General features: G+C 50.5%; 1 protein-coding gene across 13 annotated transcripts in view; it reads left to right on the top strand.

The window, feature by feature from the left end:
- The window catches only part of CELF5 (CUGBP Elav-like family member 5), a 40901-nt gene continuing 32481 nt past the window's right edge, over positions 1 to 8420 (top strand). For 3 of the 13 annotated variants that reach the window (XM_051811043.1, XM_051811042.1, XM_051811041.1), the window contains exons 1-2: positions 6 to 729; positions 7392 to 7474. In XM_051811043.1, coding sequence (XP_051667003.1) covers positions 105 to 729; positions 7392 to 7474 — 708 coding nt within the window. In that variant the 5' untranslated portion in view covers positions 6 to 104. Of the gene's footprint in view, positions 730 to 7391; positions 7475 to 8420 lie in introns of all 13 variants that reach the window. The other 10 variants (XR_007908267.1, XM_051811040.1, XM_051811034.1 and 7 more) reach the window with 7 other exon arrangements.

Below are 8420 nucleotides of genomic sequence, written 5' to 3'. Positions count from 1 at the left end.
TGACACGGATGCGGAGGGGCTCTGCCTTCGTGGGTGCTCAGAGCTCTCCCCTGCTCCCAGGGCCTCCACGTTCCTAGAACTTGGGCCCTAAAATACAGCTGGGGATGAGCGTCGTGTCTCCCCGCTCGGCCCTCACGTGGCGGCAACAGCTGCTTTGCCTCTTCGCCCGTGGCTGCCAGCACCTTCACGGCTCTCCTGGCCAACCCTCTCCTGAGGGACCTCCCGCCCCGTTCTCGGGGGTCTCCCGGTGCCTCTCAAGGCGCCCCCCCCACGCCTGGGGTACTCCGGGCCTCGCCTGGGCTCCGCGCGGCCGGCAGGGGGCGCTGCGCGCGGCTCTTTGTGGCGCCGCGGCGGCGGCGGCGCGGGCGGCGGGGCCGTTCCCGTTCCCGTTCCTGTTCCCGCTCCCGCTCCCGCCGCGCTGCCTCCCCCGCCCGCAGCCGCGCCGGGCGCGGGGCATGGCCAGACTCACCGAGGGCGAGGCGAGGAGACAGCCGCCGCCGCTCCCGCCAGCGCCGCAGCCGCCGCGCCGAGCCTCCCCCATGAACAGCAGCGGCGGCGCGGAGCCCCCCGCGCAGCCCGACAGCATGAAAGACCTGGATGCCATCAAGCTCTTCGTGGGGCAGATCCCGCGCAACCTGGAGGAGAAGGACCTCAAGCCGCTCTTCGAGCAGTTCGGCAAGATCTACGAGCTCACCGTGCTCAAGGACCGCTACACCGGCATGCACAAGGGTGAGCCCGGCGCGGCGCGCTGAAAGGGCGGCGGGCCCGGGGCCGGTCCACGCTTGACCCACTGTGATGTGATTTTTCTCTCCCCCCACCCTCTCTCACATCCGTCGCGGCCCCCGATCCCCTGCCCGGGAGCGGGTCCACATCCTCGGCGCCCACGGGCGGGGCTCGGCAGAGCCCCGCTGATTCCCCCGGCCTCGGCCGCCCCCTGGGGCCTGGCGCCGGGTTGTGAGGGGCTCAACAAAGGCCCCTATGTGCAGCGTGGGGCGGACCGAAGCTGCCGCGGGTCACCCGGGAGCCTCGGTGGGTTGCCGGGCACACCTCCCCCCCCCTTTCCCGGGGCTCGGGCCGCCCCCGGCAGGAGTACGGCACTGGGGGTTGAAAATCCACACAACAAAGGATATTGGCCACGGATCTGCTGCTGTCAGTGCCGTTTAGGATAGATAGTGCCTGGTTGGTGGCAGGCTGGGGGGGATGAAGGGTTTTTCCTTTGCTGAAGGACCTTTAGTGGATGCTGAAAAGTTTGAGCAGGCTCCTTTAGCCGTGCTTATTGTGTTTGAAAGCTGTATTTTGAAGAGCTGTCGCGTTCAGGGTGTCCGCTCCCTTCAGTGGAGCAGTTCTACGCCACCCTGGCAGGTGTTTGGGATCTTGTGACCAGCACCACTCCAGCCAGGAATGGAAACTCAGAGAGTTGTTTGCTGTAAGATCCGAGGGGGTGATGGCAGCCCCACTCCCTGGCACAAGTAGAGCAACCTGCAGGGAACCTACGGTAAGTACCCTGAAAGCTGTCGGTGTTCAGCCTGGGCTGCTGTGCCCTAAAATGATCCGTGATGGGGCCGTGTGTTGGTGTGTGTCGTGTTCAGTCCTGATGCCTCAGATTTAGGAGGATGGGTAAGGAAAACTGAGTGCCTTGGCAACTCGAACTGTTCTAGACTGAAAAGAGAGGAAAGAGGATAAGAGAAAAACAAGCTTATTTTCAAACAAAAGGCCAAATCTAACTCCAGCACAAAAGGAAAACACTTCATTGAAGCCTGTGGGGGCTGGACTGACTTGAATTTAGATGAAGTGTATCTGGTTGTAACTTGAGCACAAGAATGGCATGTGTCTCTGTGTGCAAGGAACTGCATCCAAACCTGCTGCCAGTGAGTTGCAAGGTTTCAAACCCAGTAAGGAGGAGAATGGGCCCAAGGCAAAAGGCAGTTGTGCATTTCATTTCAGGTGATATCTTAAATATAGACTGCGTGGTCTGAGATCAACTTCCAGGCAGGAGACAAATTCTACGGATCTGCTTAGGTATGGAAATTAGAGGGGGCAGCAGTGGTATTAATCAGATGTGTGTGATACTAACTTGCTGTTAAATGCAAGATTTCTGCAGCAAAATAAATACATCCTTTTGGTTTTGACTTTTTTTGCGTGGATGCTGTGGTGTTGCTCATGGGTTGTTCTGTCCAGAACAGGTGCTCTGTTCTGCCCAGAAAAGGCTATTGAGATGTGTAGGTTCTCTGGTGGCCATTGTATGGTAGTTTCTACACCTCCTTGTCCTGTTTTGTACGAAGTGAGAGGTTGGGATTCCTTCCCTGGTAGCATGAGTTTGCCTTGGCCTGTTTTGGGAATAGGCAATATACCTCTCCAAAGAAGTAATTTCTTCACAAGGATGTGGAACGGGAGGGGTTAGCTTGTGGTGAGGGAATTAAACCCACAGTCCAGCCCACCCTGACCCCTGCCTTCCAATCCCATCTTACCAGGTTTGACTGCACTGGCTTGGGCTCTGTGCAAGAAGGCCATCCTGGTGAGGAGCTGCTGGCATCAGCAGTCCTGGAGGGTGCCAAGCCTGACCCAGGAGCTGCAGTGGCCTGGAGCACCATCACAGTCCCTGATCAGGGGATGCTGTGGCAAATCCGGACAGTTGCGTGTTCATTCCTGCATTGTACAGAAACCATAACCTTTCTGGGGTAGTTGTAACAACAGACTCAATTTTCTCTCCCCATGTTCCCTGATCTACAACGAGATCTAGTTGACAGCTCACATGCAGCTTCCATCTGCTTTTTCCCTTTCTTTCCCCAAATGGAAGAAAGCAGTTGTGTGAGAAACCAGCAATGCTGGTAAAGCCCAGCAGGTCCTTTTGTATTCCCTTACAGCTTGATGTGGAGCTGAGCAGCCACCTCTGCTCCCAGGAAGGAAGAAAAGGTGGAAAAGGCCTACTGGGGACAGGAGGATGTGAGTTGGGCTGCAGAGTCCAAGAGCTGGCTAGGACAATCCTGTATGGATGCTGAGAATGGATGAATTTGGTGGAGGCAGAGGAGGATCTTACAGATCTAGAAATATGAGCTCCGCTATGAAATAGTTTTGTTAGTACCTGACTAGTCATGTCTCAGCAACCTGTTCACTGGTAGTTGATGGTGTTCCAGCCTACTATTATTCATGAGGCAGTTTTTCTGTATATGTTAATCACAGATATATTTGCATGTTAATAGCAGTGTTTGTCTCAAAGCTAATATTTTCATGGGAAGAGCAGGGAGGTCTTTGAACAGGCTTTTGGAATGGGTCAAAGGAGACTGAGTAGGGAGAGTCAAGTGGAAGGTTTTTTTGCCTTGTGTTCCAGGATTAGGCAGAAGGCAGTTCTTTTACAAGTGTCAACTTGATGGGTTTCCTAGGAGTGCTCACAGTAAGGAAAGTGGAGATTCAGGAGTGTGAGATACCGAAGTGCAGGGAAATATTTGGCAGAGGCAGGAGCAGCCCTCCCGCAGGTGTGTGGGTGAATGGATGGTGTGTGGACAGATGGGTGGCTTTTCCAGAGGGCAAGGACACAACAGCACCCTCAGCCGTAACTCGCCTTGCTGGCAGCCGAGTTTTGACTCAGCTTCTGCAGGCTTGTAGATTAGCTCCCTGCTGACTCCATGCTTCCCCTGCTGAAGTATTTGATGTGATTTCTGATGCTGAGCAGAATCTAGAGATCCCTCTCTTCTACAAACTGGCAGCCTTTTCTTGCTCAAGGCTTTAGATTGCTTATGTGTGGAGTAATGTTTAGGATCTGAAGGGACTGTAAATTCCAGAGTCAATGTGTGATTTGTAGGGAGGATCAGGCACAGAATATATTTTTTTTTCTGCAGTCTTGTGCAAGTGGAACTAGGCTGGGTTGTGCTTTTAGGGAGCTGGAGGCCCTCCTGGAGCCCGTGAAAGTAGGGTGGTATCACTGACGCTGACGGGGCGCAGAGGTTCTTTTAGGGATCTTTGGCAGAATGGTGATGGCAATAAGTCATAGTCAAAAGCTTAGAGCTTAAACTTAAAATTTGACTTAAGGCTTCATTTTCTTAACAGAATTTTCTGATCACTATAGCACAGAATTTATTATTAGAATAGCATAAGGTTTCTACAAACAGAATCACTATACTACAGTCTATAAGTAGTGTAATACAGAATTTATAATACAACTTAATTTATGATTTCTAATCACCTGGACCTCTTGCAAATCAGCTTTACAGACAGTGCCCTGGGTGCTACTCTGTGTCCCTGTGCTGACGTGGGTTGCTGGCACTGCCCAGGGCCTTCCAGGCTGACGTTTCTTAACACCCTGAGCACTTTTTAACACCATGTCCCATGTCTCAGCAGGCATAACTGCCTTGGTGTTAGAAGTGCCCAAAGGGTCATAAGCCTGTCAGTCTGAGCTTGCTGTTAACTAAAGCGGGAGATGTGGAAGTGAGAAAACCTAGTGAGAGTGACAGGCTCCTCTGCACCTCTGCGGACATCTCTTCACTGTTGAGCAGATACTTGGGTGACTGTTAAGCTCAAAGTTTTAGGAGTCCAAAGAACCCATGAAAGACACGGTAAGCAGAATCCTGTCACAGCATCCTAGGGGGTAGTTGAAGAACTAGCGTGCAAGAGATAATGTCTCTTCAGGAAGGAAGTTTCTTTTCCCCAAATAATTGTTTACACAATGCGGCTTAGAGTGTAGTGATTCTGCCAAACCTTTTCCTGTATTTGTGACCAGGGCTTTGCAAAGAAAATGGAATTGATTCCTGCCTCCTACCTCCAAAACACCTGACTCTAGAGGACAGTAATCATGTTTCCCAAAAGATGTAGCTGACATTTTTAGCTCCTTCCTTTCCACAGCCAGTACAGCCTCCCAGATTCTTGCCATTGGGGAAGTAAGAATGAGATTGAAATGAATTAGTCGAATGTCCTCATAGTTTAGAGACATGAAGAGCTCAGGGATGGAGGAGTGGACCAGGCTGTCCTGTGCCTATAGGCTTCCTTGCCCCAGTCCAACCAAGACAAGCCTGTTGTTAGAGGCTGCCTGAGTGCTGTTTCATGCATGAGTGAAGGGAAGGAGTACAAGCTGGATGCTGTTGAGTAAATATCCATATCCTTGTAAAGCAGAGCAGCAGCGAGGATTACCCTTGGACTGAAGTTTGAGTGAGGCATCTTCAAGCTCCACAGTGGCAGGATGTTTCTGTCTCCAGAAGCTGCTGCCCCTTGGTATGGATACCTAGGCACCTAAAAGATGAACAGTGTTATGGGCTGCTTTTACTGTAGGGAAGAGAAAGACCAGAGGACTCTAGGGAGGAGATTCATGGCACTTTTTCAGATTGGTGCTGGTGGTTGCTGGACTTTGTAAATCCCTGATCTGGCATGATGACAGTACCTTGCAAAATAACTCTATCCCTGTGTGAGGAGTGTATCTCCTTTATCCCCACTCAATGGTGTACCTTTGTCCAATCCTCATTTTTCCCTTGTCCTCCCGTGGACTGAGGCTTTTGAGCCTGACGGTGCATATTATCTCAGTTTTGACGTTCTTGAGCGCTGGAATTTGGGACTCAAGGATGGGGTTTGCATGCTTAAATCAGCAGATCGCTTCAGGTAGACTTAACTCCTCTCCCATCCTTAGTTTTCTTAGGTTTGATGGTTAATGCTCCTGGGGCAAGGATGGTGTCTTCATTGCACATGCACATAGTACCAATGCATTGAAGCTCTTAGTGGAATAAGTTGCTTATTCCCAGCTCCTGACTTCAGCATTTTGTCTGCTAAACCTGACCCGGATTAGTGACTTGCAAAGTAGCAGACTGGAGCAGCAGGTGGTCTTAGGCAAGCATCTGTGTTTGAGACTTTGGTTACCAGGCCTTCGAGTCTGTTAGAAGTCTGCTCTCTGGTTACAGAGGTGCTTTTGAGGCTTGATATCAGAGCAGTCTATGTGGGGAAAGTGAAAGCAGAGGGGTGCTACCCCCACACAACAGATCTGGCTGCCTTTGCCATGAGAAGTGAAGTTTACCTTCATGCTTCCTGGCCTCACTGCATTTGTTAAATTATCTGTTGATCCCACGCTTCACTTTGGTGCAGAATTCTTGGTTAAAAACCAAGGAGTTTTTTTTCCCTAGCAAGAGATGTGAGGACAAATGTGATTTGCTTAGCTGCAGCAACTTACTGGAGTCGAGATGGAAGAACAGGATAATCGTGTTGCCATGTGTTGGGATTGTCCTGAGCAGCTGGCTTTGCCAGAGTGTTGTGTACGATGGAGTCCCACCGGGGTGGAGGGGAGAGGTCCAGACAGTCCCTGTCTCACATCCACCTTTGGATCCATGGAGAACTGAAGCAGCTTTAGAGTACCCCAAGCCAGGCACAAGAACATGGAGGCAGAAAAACAGGCCTCTGTGGGCCATAACAATGCAGCCCCAGCACAACAGTGTAGACATAGACGTTTAGCAACAGCCAAAGGGACGTGTCCTGCCTTTGCTTAGGATGTGAAATGCCACTGCCAATAGGAGGGGGGTTGAATGAGGGGGTCAGGCACATTCTAGTGTTTGAGCCTATTCTCCAGTGCTTTGCCTATCCTCATCTGAAACAACTCAAGTGATGGAGCTTCAGGCACTTCCCTGGGGAGATCGTTCCACAGTCTAATAAATCTCTTTGTGCTAGGAAATGTTTCTTGATAACCAGCCAGATTTTTCCTGTGCTTAGTTTCATTTGATTAAGCATCAGAGCACCCAAAGATGATCCCTCTTCTTCCTGGAGAGGCTATAGTTCTTCCCCTCCTCCCTTGGCTCCAGTATTCAGCTAAGATGTTGAGTCATATCTTGACTAAGAATGTCAGGATCTGGCCTTTTCCCTGTGCTTTTCATCTTGCTTCCTAAGTTGGCCCTTGAAGAATGCATTATGCTTTGCTGGTCTCTGGATTTCCTTTGTCATGCATATATGTATGTTGATATGTGTTTGTGCACGTCTTATCGCACACGAGGCCCTTCTATAACTTTCCATGATTCGTGAATCTGGATCATGAAGTTTTTGTGTGAGGCTAAAATCCCAGACACTTTTCCTCTTTTCTTGCTTTTTTCTTTTTTTTTTTTTTTTTTAAGTCAATAATCATACTGGTCCTTGCCTCTCCTCTGATCCCTGTGTTTTGGACTGTTTCTACCACAGACCAAATTAGCTTTCCTTTTGCATTCCCATTGTGTCTCATTGTCCAATGCCTGTGTCAAACCTAGTTGATTCACTGGGACCCTTTTCCAGGACTTAACAGAAGGGAGGATGGATGGGGCCTGCAAGTCCTTTTACATTGTTTCTTTGTCTCTTTCCTTAGAATCTTAGACACAACCAAATTATCTAACATCTGTGTTGATGTGCATCCGCAATTGCCTGTCATCCGCAATTGACACTTGCTGTATCCACTGCAGGTTGTGCATTCCTCACGTACTGTGCCAGAGACTCTGCCATCAAAGCCCAGACAGCACTGCATGAACAGAAGACTTTGCCAGGGGTAAGTCCCAGTGAATTGTGTCTGGATGCTATGGGCAGGCAAATGGGGGATTATCAGGGGAGGGAGCAAGGATGAGAAGTGGCTTAGATTAATTTTCCTACTTGTGAAAGAGAAGTGTATTTCAGGGGTTAGAACAGGGATATGGGAGTGGAAGCACAGCGCTGCTCTTCACAGAACTGCTGCTTTTTTCCTCTGCCTGGCCAAGGCTGCCCCGTGTAGCTCTGACCAGGCCTGTTTCTGTGCTCTTCTTTGCTCTCTGTGGTGTGACATGTCGCCTTCACCTATCTGTCCCTATCACTAGGGAGCTGTGGGCTTTGGAGTGAAGAGCGTGGTCACAGCCTGCACAGTGGGCATGCTGGAATGCTCACATGAGACAAGACAAGATACCAGACCCTTTTTCCAGGTGTGCAGCACCTCCTGGTGCATCTGCTTCTACTCTGCCATTGCCCTGCAGGGAGCCTGGACAGACTTCTAGTGCTGTGTCGGAGTTGGATCAGATGAAAAAAATACACTTGCCACATCCCACTGTTTGGAAGAGAAATAGGTTATATAGGTGAGACCAGGACTGCTGAAGTGGCTGTTCGTGGGTCCTGCTCCCTCCACAGCTGGTCTTGGGAGCAAAGTGCAGTAGGGATCAATCCCCGGAGGCCAGGCACTGTGCAACAGGTCCCTACTTGCAGGGTAGTCCTCTGCCTCCCTGGGACCTGCTGGTAAGCTGAAAGGAATTCTGAATTGTTGCTGTTCCCATTTTGGTATGATTTAAGAGCTTCGACTGGGCAGTTCCCTTGCTGTGCTGAGGGGGTTGATCACACACATTAAAGGATTCATTTGGAGGTGAGTAGGAGGAGGAGTTGGGTACTTTTAGATAGAAGCTCACACAGGCTCTGAGTGCTCAAGGCAACAAAATAATTAATGTAAACCAGGGGTCTCTGGAGAGGGGTTGGGA

The sequence above is a fragment of the Manacus candei genome, unplaced genomic scaffold (genome assembly GCF_025592945.1).
Source record: "Manacus candei isolate 608988 ecotype Guabito, Panama unplaced genomic scaffold, ASM2559294v1 h1tg000080l, whole genome shotgun sequence".
Classification (NCBI taxonomy): Eukaryota; Metazoa; Chordata; class Aves; order Passeriformes; family Pipridae; genus Manacus; species Manacus candei.
Note: the sequence above shows the minus strand (reverse complement) of the source record. Positions and strands in the feature narration are given on the sequence as shown.